Source organism: Heterodontus francisci, chromosome 46 (assembly GCF_036365525.1).
Source record: "Heterodontus francisci isolate sHetFra1 chromosome 46, sHetFra1.hap1, whole genome shotgun sequence".
NCBI classification, from domain to species: Eukaryota; Metazoa; Chordata; class Chondrichthyes; order Heterodontiformes; family Heterodontidae; genus Heterodontus; species Heterodontus francisci.
This window is the reverse complement of record NC_090416.1, coordinates 20,729,907-20,746,100: the sequence shown is the minus strand read 5'-3', so window position 1 is coordinate 20,746,100 and position 16,194 is coordinate 20,729,907. Positions and strand designations below refer to the sequence as shown.

The window sequence follows — 16,194 nt, the reverse complement described above, 5'->3', positions numbered from 1 at the left end:
GGGATAAATGGGGCATTTTCAGGTTGGCAAACTGTAACTAACAGAGTACCACAGGGATCAGTGCTGGTGCCTCACCTATTTACAATCTATATTAAAGTGCCCGTGTCCGGATGCAGCAAGACCTGGACAACATCCAAGCTTGGGCTGATAAGTGGCAAGTAACATTCGCGCCACACAAGTGCCCGGCAATGACCAACTCAAACAAGAGAGAATCTAACCATCTCCCCTTGATATTCAATGGCATTACCATCGCTGAAGCCCCCACTATCAATATGCTGGGGGTTACCATTGACCAGAAACTGAACTGGACCAGCCACATAAATAGTGTGACTATAAGGGCAGGTCAGAGGCTAGGAATTCTGCGGCAAGTAACTCACTGCCTGACTCACCAATGCCTGTCCACCATCCACAATTCACAAGTCAGGAGTGTGATGGAATACTCTCTACTTGCCTGGATGGGTGCAGTTCCAATAACACTCAAGAAGCTCAACACTATACAGGACAAAGCAGCCCACTTGATTGGCACCCCATTCACCATCTTCAAAATTCACTCCCTACAGCACCAACGCACAGTGGCAGCAGTGTGTACCATCTACAAGATGCACTGCAGCAATTTACCAAGGCTCCTTCGACAGCACCTTCCAAACCTGCGACCTCTACCACCTAGAAGGACAAGAGCTTCAGATGCATGGGAACCACCACCTGCAAGTTCCCCTCAAAGCCATCCTGACTTGAACCTATATCGCTGTTCCTTCACTGTCACTGGGTCAAAGTCCTGGAACTCCCTTCTTAACAGCACTGTTGGTGTACCTACACCCCAAGGACCGCAGCAGTTCAAGAAGGCAGCTCACCACCACCTTCTCAAGGGCAATTAGGGATATAATGGTAATAAATGCTGGCCTGGCCAGCCACGCCCACATCCCATGAACGAATCAAAAAAAATGTCTTGGATGAAGGGACGATACAAAGATAGGTAGGAAAATAAGTTGTGAGGAGGACACAAAGTGTCTGCAAAGAGATATAGATTGGTTCAATGAGTGGGCAAAAACTTGACAGATGGAATATAATGTGGGAAAGTGAGGTTGTCCACTTTGGCAGTCAGAATAGAAAAACAGAATATTATTTACATGGAGAGAGAGACTGTAGAATGCTGCAGTACAGAGGGATCTGGGTGTCCCTTGTACATGAATCACAATAAGTTAGCATGCAGGCACAGCAAGTAATTAGGAAGGCAAATGCAACATTGGTCTTTATTGTTGGAGGAATGGAGTATAAAAGTAGGGAAGTCTTGCTACAACTGTACAGGGCATTGGTGACACCGCACCTAGAGCACTGCATTTGGTCTTTTTACTTAAGGAGGAATGTACTTACGTTGGAAGCAGTTCTTTTTTTTTTAATTTGGTGGATGGGTGCCAACCAAGTGGGCTGCTTTAGCCTGGATGGTGTCGAACTTCTTGAGTGTTGTTGGAGCTGCACCCATCCAGACAAGTGGAGAGTATTCCATCACACTCCTGACTTGTATAGATGGTGGACAGGCTTTGGAGAGTCTTTGGAGAGGCTTTGGAGAGTTACTCGCCGCAGTATTGCCAGTCTCTGACCTACTCTTTTATATTTTTTTTATTTTTATTTTTTATTTAGAGATACAGCACTGAAACAGGCCCTTCGGCCCACCGAGTCTGTGCCGACCAAGAACCACCCATTTATACTAACTCTACAGTAATCCCACATTCCCTACCACCTACCTACACTAGGGGCAATTTACAATGGCCAATTTACCTATTACCTGCAAGTCTTTGGCAGTGGGAGGAAACCGGAGCACCCGGCGGAAACCCACGTGGTCACAGGGAGAACTTGCAAACTCCGCACAGACAGTACCCAGAATTGAACCCGGGTCCCTGGAGCTGTGAGGCTGCAGTGCTAACCACTGCGCCACTGTACAGCACAGAAACAAGCCCATAGCCACAGTATTTATGTGGCTGGTCCAGTTCAGTTTCTGGTCAATGGTAACCCCCAAGATATTGATAGTGGGGGCTTCAGTGATGGTAATGCCATTGAACATTAAGGGAAGATGGTTAGCTTCTCCCTTGTTTGAGATGGTCATTCCTTTGCACTTGGGTGGCACAAATGTTACTTGCCACTTATCAGCTCAAGCCTGAATGTTGTCCAGGTTTTGCTGCATCTGCACATGGGCTGTTTCAGTACCTGAGGAGTCGTGAATGGTACTGAACATTAGGCAATCATCAGTGAATATCCCCACTTCTGACCTTATGATGGAGGCAAGGTCATTGATGAAGCAGCTGAAGATGGTTGCGCCTAGGACACTACCCTGAGGAACTCCTACAGTGATGTCCTGAGATGATTGAGCTCCAACAACCATAGCCTTTGTGCTAGGTATGACTGCAACCAGCAGAGATTTTTCCCACTGATTCCCATTGACTCCAGTTTTGCTAGGGCTCCTTGATGCCATACTCAGTCAAATGCTGCCTTGATGTAAAGGGCAGTCACTCACACCTCACCTCCGGAGTTCAGCTCTTTTGTCCATAGTTGGACTAAGGCTGTAATGAAGTCAGGAGCTGAGTGGCCCTGGCGGAACCCAAATTGAGCGTCACTGAGCAGGTTATTGGCAAGCAAGTGCAGCTTAATAACACTGTCAACAACCCCTTCCTTCCATTACTTTTCTGATGATCGAGAGTAAACTGTTAGGACGGTATTTGGCCAGATTGGATTTGTCCTGCTTTTTGTTCAGAGAAAGTTCACTAGGCTGATTCCTGGGATGAAAGGGTTGCCCTATGAGGAAAGGTTGAGTAGGTTGGGCCTATACTCATTGGAGTTTAGAAGAATGAAAGATGACCTTATTGAAACATATCAAATTCTGAGGGGGCTTGACAGGATAGATGCTGAGAGGATGTTTCCCGTCCTGGAGGAATTTAGAACTGGGGGCACAGTTTCAAAATAAGGGGTTTCCCTTTTAAGACAGAGAATAGGAGGAATTTCTTCTCTTAGAGGGTCATTAATCTTTGGAATTCTCTTTCCCAGAGAGCAGTGAAGGCTGGGTCATTTAATATATTTAAGGCAAAGGTTCACTAGATTGGTCTTGATGAGAGGGTCATCCTACGCTGAGAGGCTATGTAAATTGGGTATATATTCTCTGGAGTTTTGGAGAATGAGAGGTGATCTCATTTAAACTTACAAGATTCTGACAGGCTAGACCATGAGATGTTGTTTCCCCTGACTGGGGAATCTAGAACAGAGGGGCATAGTGTCTCAGGACAAGGGGCCAATCATTTAGGACTGAGATGAGGAGAAATTTCTTCACTGAAAGGTTGTGAATCTTTAGAATTCTCTACCCCAGAGGGTTGTGGATGATCCATTGTTGAATATATTTAAGGCTGAGATCGAGAGGATTTTTGTCTCTCAGAAAATCAAGGGATATGAGGAGTAGGTGGGAAAGTGGAGTTGAAGCCAAAGATCAGCCTGATCGTATTGAATGGCAGAGCAGACTTAACTAGCCATATGGTCTACTCCTGCTATTTCTTATGTTCTTACTTTTCTTGCCTTGATGACAGCGGTAACAGAATTGTCTGTAGACTTAACTTATCGTTTCATTTTCTTCTCATAGTTGCCCTCTGTAGCTGCTGCCTGGACTCAAATACCTCAGCGCATACACAAAGAAAGAGGTAAGAATAATGGGAAAACAGTGTTTTGTTTAAGAAAGATTTTACCCTTTAGTCCCCAATGAAATGATGGAGCTACTTAGTCCCATTCAGCATGGTCTGGATTCCATTATAGGATGATTATGCAGATGTGTGGAACTTGGGGCTCCCACTTTTAAGAGGTTTATTTGAGCAAACTTGGAATCTTCCCTCAAATGCTCTACAGCAAGAAAGTGCTCCCATCAATGGGGGCCAAAGCCCCAAAGGATACCGAACACAATATTGAAAAGCACAGCAATATTTAAAAAGGAATAATTGCTCAGACTATTCATTACCCCTTCTCTTTCAAATACTAGACAGTTAGTCAAGTGAAAATTATTTCATGAAGTAGTACATGGACTTTTCTGTCCCATCAAACACTCCCAGGACAGGTACAGCATGGGGTTAGATACAGAGTAAAGCTCCCTCTACGGTGAAAGGATTTGTTATGTAGGCATTGAACCTGTTTCGATCTCCACCAGATCACAGGGTCATTGACCTTGAGAACTGGTCACCGTCACATGGGGTGAGTGTGGATTTGATACATTTATAAAGGAGGCAGACAGTTTCCTGAGATTGCCCAACGTAGAAAGACAGAGGATCATTGGACCCATTGTTCAGATATGGTCTCCCAGAGTTTGTGTGAAAAAAAAAACAAAAAGGGGTTAGATACAGGGTAAAACTCCCTCACATTGTCCTATCAAACACTCCCAACTCAAATAATGGTTAGATATTCCCTACACTGTGTCCTACTGTGCCTCAACCTTGCACAAGCACCTTTAATTGCACAAATGTGATACTTTCCCACATCAGCCATTCTCTTCTAAGCCTGAGTGAGCAATTTGTGCAGAATTCTGGATACCTTTGTACTGTAGAATTATATCTACAGAGAATTGGTTAAGGCTATCCAAACTCATTTTAGTTACAGGTAGCAGAAATAGGAATCTGGACTAGATTTAAAATCAGATGCCAGAGGCAAAGGATCATGTCTAATCCACTGAACCACCCAGTTTCCTACAGCAACTAAATTTTGGCCATAAATTATCAGTATCGAGTTCCTTCGCCTATGAGCTCAGTCAGCCAATTTTCCCAATTTGTGCTCTGAACTGCAGCCTCGTGAAAAAACATTCCAGTAATCCAATTCAACTAACAAATTTGCCCATGATCTAATTCAACTAATTAACTAGTCCCACAGCAAAATTCAGTTAAATAACTAAGCCAAAGTTGAAACTTTGAGCATAGATCTTGATCCAGTAAAGTCAGTGCACTTTCATAATGCTTCAACTGATCTAGACCAATTCCTATCTGAGTTGTGAAGTACCACAATCTATTTAACTGAACTCATATGATGATGTGTTGGCTAGTTAGAAAATCAAATTGAATTCAACTTTAGCTTGATCTAGAGGCAGGAAACTGAATCTGTATTTGTTTATGATATAGTTCCAGGAGATCTGAGACGCTTCAGCCGTGACAGTAGGACTCTGGGTGATATAATTTTTGATTTTTATGTAAAAAATGCAACTATGCCATTGTATTTGGAAAGAATGTTGGAAGAAAACGCTGGTAACCTGATAAATAACATACATGAAAAGGAACACTTGCAACCTGCATTTGGTCAGTCTGATCAGAGTGGTCCACATGTGATCCAAAACAATGGCAGTGTGAGAGATGAAGGTCGTCCTTATCAAGATGTTGAAACTTTGAGCATAGATCTTGATCCAGTAAAGTCAGTGCACTTTCATAATGCTTCAACTGATCTAGAGCAAGAACTGCTGCTATTTTACCAAATGTTTGAGGAGTATCTGAGGTTCCAAGCTCACAGGACAGGAAAAAGAACATCTGTTTCAAGTAAAGATATAGAAGTAACCTGTGAAAAAATACTTAACAAAAAAGGTACACAGGAGAGTTTTGGGAAAGAAAATCAAGGAAATGTCACTAGAAAAACGGAAGTCATAACCGGTTACTCATCTGAGCAAACCATGAATGGGCTTTCTCCGATAGAAAATTCAGCAGCCGCAATTCAAAAGAATGTTTCTAAGGAGGAGAAAGAATTTTCATCATTTGAAAATCTTGTTAAAACAATGCTTGATACTTTACCCAAACACTCCAATGAATCTTCTGAGCAAGAAAGCGAGGCTGAAAATATCGACGACCAATTAAAGCCAGGTTTTTCAATGGGGGGGTCAATCATAAATCAGGACGTTGAACAATTTCCTAATACGATGATTCCAACTGTAGTGTTCTCCCAGACTGAGTATACTGACAAAGAGTCTCAGAAACATGGCTTACCCACTCCAACCGCAACATCTCAGCAAGATAACTTCTCCATTTCAACCAAAGGACCTCAGGAAAATGACTTCTCCATGTCAACCGCAGCATCTCAGCAAGGTAACTTCTCCATTTCAACCAAAGAACCTCAGGAAAATGACTTCTCCAGATTAACCACAGCATCTCAGCAAGATAACTTCTCCAGATCAACTGCAGCATCTCAGCAAGATAACTTTTCCAGATCAACCGCAGCATCTCAGCAAGATAACTTCTACACATCAACCGCAGCATCTCAGCAAGATGGCATCTCCACATCAACCGCAGCACCTCAGCAAGATAACGTCTCCACATCAACCACAGCACCTCAGCAAGATAACGTCTCCACATCAACCACAGCACCTCAGCAAGATAACCTCTCCACATCAAACAAAGCACCTCAGGAAAATGACTTCTCCACATCAACCACAGAATCTCAGCACAATGACTTCTCAATTTCAAGCGAAGCACCTCAGGGAAATGACTTCTCCAGATCAACCACAGCTTCTCAGCAACATGACTTCTCAATTTCAAGCGAAGCACCTCAGGAAAATGACTTCTCCACATCAACCACAGCATCTCAGCAAGGTGACTTCTCCACTTCAACTAACGTACCTCAAAAATATGGTTCACCCACTCCAACCAATTTAGCACAAAAATATGGGTCACCCATTCCAACTAAAGTATCTCAGAAAGATGACTCACCCACTCCAACCAATTTGGCTCAGAAATATGGCTCATCCATTCCAACCAAAGTATCTCAGAAAGATGACTCGTCCACTCTAACCAACGGAGCTCATACAGATTTCTTCTCCACTTCAACCAAAGAACCTGAGAAAAATGTCTTCTCCACTTCAACCGAAGGATCTCAGAAAAATAGCTTGCTCACTCGAACTAATGGACCTCCAAAACATGGCTCACCCACTCCAACCAAGGCATTTCAGAAACATGGCTTGCCCTCTCCAACCAAAGCATCTCAGAAACATGGCTCATCTACTTCAACCAAATCATCTCAGAAATATAGCTCACCCACTCCAGCCAAACCATCTCAGATACATGGCTCAGCCACTACAACTAAACCATCTCAGAAACATAGCTCACCCATTCCAACCAAGATCCAGACTGTAACCATAGGCAAGACTGAAGCTGCTCTAGATTTGCCTCAAACAGAAGGCTTGTACGTTCTAAAAAAAACCCACACATTAACCATGAATGACACAAAAAGTAGTCAACAAGTGCATCCAAAAAATGACTCATCCACACTAAATACAAGAACTAGTCACAACAGAGTGCTGCTCAGAAATTTGATAATTCCTGAAGGAGATCATGAGCATCAAAGAATACTTAATCCAACTTTAATCAGTGTAAAAGTATCTACCACTCCTTTTCACAGTCACAACCCTTTAGGACAGCAATATGAAGTAAAAGGTTCAGCAGAACCAGATAGTCAGGAAATGTCACACAGGCTGCCAGAAATTACAAAGAATTCTGACATACCTTCTCTTGAAAATTTAATGAAGGATTTGGACGAGCAGTTTTTAAAACGAAAACCAACCAAGAATGACATAAATAATATTCAAGCTGCCATAGATCAGTTGAATTTGGTACTATCAAAGACTGAAAAAAATGGAGATTCTGAAGAATCTACCCATAGTACCATTAAGGAGGTATCTCTGAACAGAAAACCTTCTGAAAGAAAACAACAGTCAAAACAAAATCAGGAGATGATTAATGAAATGAATAAAGGGTTGATCAGAAGTCTCATCTTTCCCAATGGAAATCTCAAGTATGACCAGGCTGAACAAAAGAGGGGACTGCATACTAAGAAGACACAGGGTAATGTAGTCATAAGCTCCTTGCATAGTCAAAATATCTCAGGTCAAAAACAAGAAACAGGGGAACCAAAAGAATCAAATAAATTGTCAAGGGGCCCACCAAATACAACTGCAGTGGATCCCAATATGCATCAGCTGGAAAAACTTCTGATAGAAACAAAAAAGCAGTTTTCAAGAAGAAATCCCACTGAAAATGACGTAAGTATTCTTGAAAATGCTTTGAGCCAATTTGATGTATTCTTACCAAGGGGAAAAAACACCATAAGGAACAGGAGGTCCCCGACATCTTCCTACAGCCCTGCACAAAATGAGTCTCTGACTGAAACACTGACATTATCTTCCTACAGCCCTACACAAAATGTGTCTCTGACTGAAACAGTGACATTATCTTCCTACAGCCCTACACAAAATGTGTCTCTGACTGAAACAGTGACATTATCTTCCTACAGCCCTACTCAAACTGCTTCTATAAACAGATCTTCAACATCCCGCCGTATTCCTCCTTCAAATTCTCGTATGACTAAAAGTTATATTTCCATTCCAAATCCTTCTGTAAATGAACTTTCAAACCCTCCCCATAATCGTCCGCCAAATGCTCGCATGAAAAAATTGCTTTCAGTATCTTCCCATAGTCCTACTCAAAATGCTGCTTTGAACAGACCTTTAGTAGTTATCCTTACTCCTACTCAACATGCTTCTTTGAGTAGAAGACCATCAGTGTCTTCTCAGACCCCTACTCAAAATGCCCCTATCAATTTCACACCTTCACATATTCTACTTCTACATACTCAAGTGACCAAAAGGCCTGGAACATCTTTTCATAACTCAACTCAAAATCCTCCTGTGGATAGAACTTTTTCAGTATCTTCCCAAAGTGTCACCAAAAATGCTCCTCTGAATAGACCTTTATCATCTCCCCACAGTAGTCTTGTGAACAGAAAATCTTCAAACTCTACATACAGTCCTGCTCAAAATGTACCAAATAGAATACCTACACTGATGTCCCATAGTAACAAGCCTTCAACATTATCCCTAGTTCTTACTCAAAAAGCTCCTACAAATAACAAATCTTCAGTGTCTCGCCATGTGCCTAATTTGAATACACATGTAATTAGAAACTCATCCATGTTTTCCCATATTCGTAATCAAAAATCCCCTCTTAGCAAAAGAACTTCTCATGATCGTATGATTAGAAGCTTTAAAACGTATTCCCAGAATCTTAAAACTTTGAATCGCAGTTTTTCAATATCTCCCCACAGTTCTATTCAAAATGCTTTCACAAATGTAAAATCTTCTAGAGTTTCCTATAGTCCTCAAAATGCTTCTTTGATTAGAAGCTCTCTAAAGATGTTCCATGGTCCTAGTCAAAATTCTTCTAGAAATAGAGTACTATCAAGAGTTTCCAATACAGCTTCTCCAAATGCTTCCTTGAAAAGGTTTTCAGTGATTTCCCATGGTCCAAATCAAAACATTGCTGTGAATAGAGGACCCACAGTGTATCCTCATAATTCAGGAAATAGAAAATCTTCACTGGCTTCCCATATTCCTCCTCAAAATGCCCCTGTGCATAGGAGATCATCAACCCCTTCGCACAATCCCATTCTAGATGCCTTTGTGAATAGAGTACCCTCAATGTTTTCGAATGGTCCCCTTCAAGCTACTGCTATGAATAGACAAAGCCCATGGTTTCCTCATATTCATACTCCAAATACCCCTACAGATAGGTCTTCACCCTCCCATGATTCTACACTATCTACTCCTGTGTATGGGAGATTTTCACCTTCTCATAACCCCAGTCCATTTGCTGCTGTCAATAGGAAATCTTTCAAACCTTCCCACAATCACACTCCATCTGCCCTTTTGAATAGATCTTCAAAATCTTCCCACAATCGCACTCCATCTGCCCTTGTGAATAGATCTTCAAAATCTTCCCGCATTCGCACTCCATCTGCCCTTGTGAATAGGAGATCTTCAAAATCTTCCCACAATCGCACTCCGCCTGCCCCTGTGAATAGGGGATCTTCAAAATCTTCCCACAATCGCACTCCATCCGCCCTTGTGAATAGGAGATCTTCAAAATCTTCCCACAATCACGCTCCATCTGCCCTTGTGAATAGGGGATCTTCAAAACCTTCCCACAATCACACTCCACCTTCCCTTGTGAATAGATCTTCAAAACCTTCCCACAATCACACTCCACCTTCCCTTGTGAATAGATCTTCAAAACCTTCCCACAATCACACTCCACCTTCCCTTGTGAATAGATCTTCAAAACCTTCCCACAATCACACGCTACCTTCCCTTGTGAATAGATCTTCAAAATCTTCCCACAATCAGACTCCATCTGCCCCTGCGAATAGGATATCTTCAAAATCTTCCCACAATCGCACTCCATCTGCCCCTGTGAATAGAGCACCCTCGCTGTTCTTGAATGGTTCTATTCAAGCTACTCTTGTGAGTAGACAAATTCCACAGTTTCATCATATTCATTCTCCAAATACTCCTATAAATAGATCTTCAAACCTCTCTTATAATCTCACTCCATCTGCCCCTGCGAATAGGATATCTTCAAAATCTTCCCACAATCGCACTCCATCTGCCCCTGTGAATAGAGCACCCTCACTGTTCGTGAATGGTTCTGCTCAAGCTACTCTTGTGAGTAGACAAATTCCCCAATTTCATCATATACATACCCTAAGTATCCCTATAAATAGATCTTCAAACCTTTCCCATAATTTCACTCCATCTGCCCCTGCAAATAGATCGTCAGTAAATTCCCATATTTTCAGTCAAAATTCTCCTGTGAATATGATACCGTCAATGTTTTTGAATGGTTCTCTTCAATCTATTTCAGTTAATAGACAAATACCACAATTTCACCATATTCATACACAAAGGATAACTATAAACAAATCTACAAACCCTTCCCACATTGCCTCTTTAATTGCTGCTGCAAATAGATCTTCAAAAGCTTCCCAAAATCACAATCAAATTCCCCATGTGGATCGACAGATCCCACACTTTCATCATATTCATTCTCCAAAAACCCCAATAGATAGATTTGCACCTTCCCACAATCTCACTCCAACTGGCCCTGTGAAAGGGAAATCTTCAAACCATCCCCGCAAGCCCACCCAAACTGTCCCTGTGAATAAGAACATTTCAAAACCTTCCAACAATCCTATTACAACAGCTCCTGTGAATAAGAAATCTTCAAAACCTCCCAACAGTCCCACTCCAGCTGCCCTTGTGAATAGAACATCCACAGTTTTGTTGAATGATCCTTCACAAACTGCTTCGGCGAATCAACAACTCCAGTGGCTTCATGAAATTCATACTCCAAATACCCCTAAAACTAGATCATCAAACCCTCCCTACAGTCCGACTCCTAATATCCCAGCGAATAGGAAATCATCAAAGCCTTCCTACAATGTCACTCCATCTACCCCAGAAAATAAGAGATTATCAAACCCTTCCTACAATCCTACTCCAAATATTCCTGTGAATAGGAAATCATCAAACCCTTCCTACAGTCCCACTCCAACTGCCCCAGTGAATAGGAAATCCTCAAACCCTTCCTACAATCCGACTCCATCTGCCCCATCGAATAGGACACCAAACCCTTCCTACAATCCTATTCCTAATATCCCTGTAAATGGGAAATCATTAAACCCTTCCTACAATCCCACTCCAAAAACCCCTGTGAATGGGAACTTATCAAAATCTTCCTACAATCCCATTCCATCTGCCCCAGCAAAGAGATCATCAAACCCTTCCTACAATCCTACTCCTAATATCCCTGTGAATAGGAGATCACCAAACTCTTCCGACAATACCACTCCATCTGCCCCAGTGAATAGGAAATTATCAAACCCTCCCTACAATCCGACTCCATCTGCCCCATCGAATAGGACACCAAACCCTTCCTACAATCCTATTCCTAATATCCCTGTGAATGGGAAATCATTAAACCCTTCCTACAATCCCACTCCATCTGCCCCATCGAATAGGACACCAAACCCTTCCTACAATCCTATTCCTAATATCCCTGTGAATAGGAAATCATTAAACCCTTCCTACAATCCCACTCCATCTGCCCCATCGAATAGGACACCAATCCCTTCCTACAATCCTATTCCTAATATCCCTGTGAATGGGAAATCATTAAACCCTTCCTACAATCCCACTCCATCTGCCCCATCGAATAGGACACCAAACCCTTCCTACAATCCTATTCCTAATATCCCTGTGAATGGGAAATCATTAAACCCTTCCTACAATCCCACTCCATCTGCCCCATCGAATAGGACACCAAACCCTTCCTACAATCCTATTCCTAATATCCCTGTGAATAGGAAATCATTAAACCCTTCCTACAATCCCACTCCATCTGCCCCATCGAATAGGACACCAAACCCTTCCTACAATCCTATTCCTAATATCCCTGTGAATAGGAAATCATTAAACCCTTCCTACAATCCCACTCCATCTGCCCCAGTGAATAGGAAATTATCAAACTCATCCTACAATCCTACTCCAGATATCCCAGTGAATAGGAAATTATCAAACCCTTCCTACAATCCCACTCCATATATCCCAGTGAATTGGAATTCCTCAAACCCTTCCTACAATCCCACTCCAAATACCCCTGTGAACAGGAACTTACCAAACCCTTCCTACAATCCTACTCCAAATAGCCCTGTGAATAGGAAATTATCAAACCCTTCCTACAATCCTACTCCAGATATCCCAGTGAATAGGAAATTATCAAGCCCTTCCTACAATCCCACTCCAGATATCCCTGTGAATAGGAAATTATCAAACCATTCCTACAATCCCACTCCAGATATCCCAGTGAATAGGAAATCATCAAACCCTTCCTACAATCCCACTCCAGATATCCCAGTGAATAGGAAATCATCAAACTCTTCCTACAATACCACTCCAGATATCCCAGTGAATAGGAAATCATCAAACCCTTCCTACAATCCCACTCCAGATATCCCAGTGAATAGGAAGTCATCAAACTCTTCCTACAATCCCAATCCAGATATCCCAGTGAATAGGAAGTCATCAAACTCTTCCTACAATCCCAATCCAGATATCCCAGTGAATAGGAAATCATCAAACTCTTCCTACAATCCCACTCCAGATATCCCAGAGAATAGGAAATTATCAAACCCTTCCTACAATCCCAATCCAGATATCCCAGTGAATAGGAAATTATCAAACTCTTCCTACAATGCCACTCCAGATATCCCAGTGAATAGGAAATCATCAAACCCTTCCTACAATCCCACTCCAGATATCCCGGTGAATAGGAAATTATCAAACTCTTCCAACAATCCCACTCCAGATATCCCAGTGAATAGGAAATCATCAAACCCTTCCTACAATCCCACTCCAGATATCCCAGTGAATAGGAAATCATCAAACCCTTCCTACAATCCCACTCCAGATATCCCGGTGAATAGGAAATTATCAAACTCTTCCAACAATCCCACTCCAGATATCCCAGTGAATAGGAAATCATCAAACCCTTCCTACAATCCCACTCCAGATATCCCAGTGAATAGGAAATCATCAAACTCTTCCAACAATCCCACTCCAGATATCCCAGTGAATAGGAAATCATCAAACCCTTCCTACAATCCCACTCCAGATATCCCAGTGAATAGGAAATTATCAAACTCTTCCTACAATCCCACTCCAGATATCCCAGTGAATAGGAAATCATCAAACCCTTCCTACAATCCCACTCCAGATATCCCAGTGAATAGGAAATCATCAAACTCTTCCTACAATCCCACTCCAAATATCCCAGAGAATAGGAAATTATCGAAACCTTCTTACATTCCCACTCCTAATACCCCTGTGATTAGGAGATCATTAAACGTTTCCTACAATCCCACTCCAAATACCCCAGTGAATAGGAAATTATCAAACCCTTCCTACAATCCCACTCGATCTGCCCTAGCAAATAGGAGATCACCCAACCTTTCCTACATTCTTACTCCAAATACCCCTGTGCTTAGGAGATCATTAAACCCTTCCTACAATCCCACTCCAAATACCCCTGTACTTAGGAGATCGTTAAACCCTTCCTACAATCCCACTCCAAATACCCCTGTGCTTAGGAGATCGTTAAACCCTTCCTACAATCCCACTCCAAATACCCCTGTGCTTAGGAGATCGTTAAACCCTTCCTACAATCCCACTCCAAATACCCCTGTGCTTAGGAGATCGTTAAACCCTTCCTACAATCCCACTCCAAATACCCCTGTGCTTAGGAGATCGTTAAACCCTTCCTACAATCCCACTCCAAATACCCCTGTGCTTAGGAGATCGTTAAACCCTTCCTACAATCCCACTCCAAAAACCCCTGCGAATAGGAAACTATCAAAACCTTCCTACAATCCCACTCCAAAAACCCCTGCGAATAGGAAACTATCAAAACCTTCCTACTATCCCATTCCAAAAAACCCTGTGAATAGGAAACTATCAAAACCTTCCTACTATCCCATTCCAAAAAACCCTGTGAATAGGAAACTATCAAAACCTTTCTACTATCCCATTCCATCTGCCCCAGCGAATAGGAGATCACCAAACCCTTCCTACATTCTTAGTCCAAATACCCCTGTGCATAGGAGATTATTAAACCCCTCCTACAATCCTACTCCAAATACCCCTGCGAAGTGGAAATTATCAAAACCTTCCTACAATCACACTCCTAATACCCCTTCGAATAGGAAATCATTAAAACTTTTCTATAATCCCACTCCAAATACCCCTGTGCATAGAAAATCCTCAAACCCTTCCTACAGACCCACTCCAAATACCCCTGTGCATAGAAAATCCTCAACCCCTTCCTACAGTCCCACTCCAAACACCCCTGTGCATAGAAAATCCTCAACCCCTTCCTACAATCCCACTCCAAATACCCCTGTGAATAGGAAATCCTCAAACCCTTCCTACAATCCCACTCCATCTGCCCCATTGAATAGGAGACTTTCACCTCACAATCCCACTCCAAATACCCCTGTGAAAAGAGCACACTCAATGTTTTTGAATCGTCTTCCTCAAGCTACTCCTGTGACTACACTAATCCCATGGTTTCCTCATATTAGTTCTCTAAATGCCCTTGTCAGTAGTTTATCAAAACCTCCCCATAATTTCATTCCAACTCACATTAATAGAAGGTTGTCAATGCCTTCCCCTAGCAGGTCTCCACAGCCCTCGAATGATCCTGTTCCCCTTGTGCATGGAAGGCTGCCGAAACTTCTCCATAAACCTACTGGATTTACTGCTGTGGTTAGGAAACCCCAATTGTTTTCCCACGGTCAGATGAACAATGCTCCTACGCCTAGCAGGTCTTTGAAATCCTCCTACAATTCTTCGAAAAGAAGGCCTTCCTTATCTTCCCCTAGTTCCACAGTGTCTCCCCATACGGCCAGTCACTACACTCATTTGAATAAAAGACTCTCATTACTAACCCATGACGCAGCTCACAATTCTGTAAGCCAATCGTCGGAGAAGAGCGTGCAACCGCCCAAGATGAAAAGTTACAGCAGCTTAAGAAAGTTGTAGACCAAAACTTTGAAAAAGCCATTTGATTTCAGATAGCTGGTCTGGCCAAAGCACAGGCCCAAGTACAATCTACAGCATCTAGGCAAAGAAAGATAGCAAAAAAACGAAAGGCAATTCATTCTGCAGACGCACAATGTAATAACACTGTCGAGATGGTGGACCAAAGAATACATGGAGGGATCATTCTGAGTGGCACCGCAGTAATATTCGAATCCGTCATAGGGAGTTTCTTCTGCAGACAGGTGACAAGTAGACTATCTCCAGAATCTTTGAAACTTTTTTTAACAAGTGTTTCTAAAATGTTGAACTCTTCATGCTTGTCCCCGGAAATGGCTTATTTATTTATAGGCAATCATTTGCAATTGACTTATAAAATGATAACTGTAACTATGCTTCTGAGTTTCAACATGCTACATCTGTGCATTACAGTATGGATAAACAACATTGGAATGTAACTTCAACTGTCTTTGCCTGTTATCCACAGTGAAAGAGTAAGTCTAGTGATGGCTTAGTTTGAAGTATATCCTGTTTACCAGAAAATTATTTGGTTATAAGTGGGATGTTCTCTAACAAGGTTTCACTTTGTGTTTACCAATTGTACCAAATTAGCAAATTAAGGAAAAGTTGGTGAATGTGAAGGAGACAGATCTCAAGTTGAGTCATCAGTCACTTCCCTTTCACCTGGAACAGTACAGCTGTCTTCACCCCTTACCCCAATCCCATCTCAGAATAGCAAAGGGGGCAGGGATTTCAACAGACACCTGTCCTCATTTTCC

The 16,194-nt window shown here is 42.3% G+C and overlaps 1 protein-coding gene across 1 annotated transcript in view; it reads left to right on the top strand.

The window, feature by feature from the left end:
- Positions 1-15,819, top strand: part of LOC137356911 (mucin-2-like) — a 131,618-nt gene extending 115,799 nt beyond the window's left edge. The window contains exons 5-6 of the mRNA XM_068022750.1: positions 3,620-3,677; positions 5,133-15,819. Of these exons, the coding sequence (XP_067878851.1) occupies positions 3,620-3,677; positions 5,133-15,418 (10,344 nt within the window). The 3' untranslated portion in view covers positions 15,419-15,819. The remainder of the gene's footprint in view (positions 1-3,619; positions 3,678-5,132) is intronic.
- Positions 15,820-16,194: the final 375 nt, after the last annotated feature.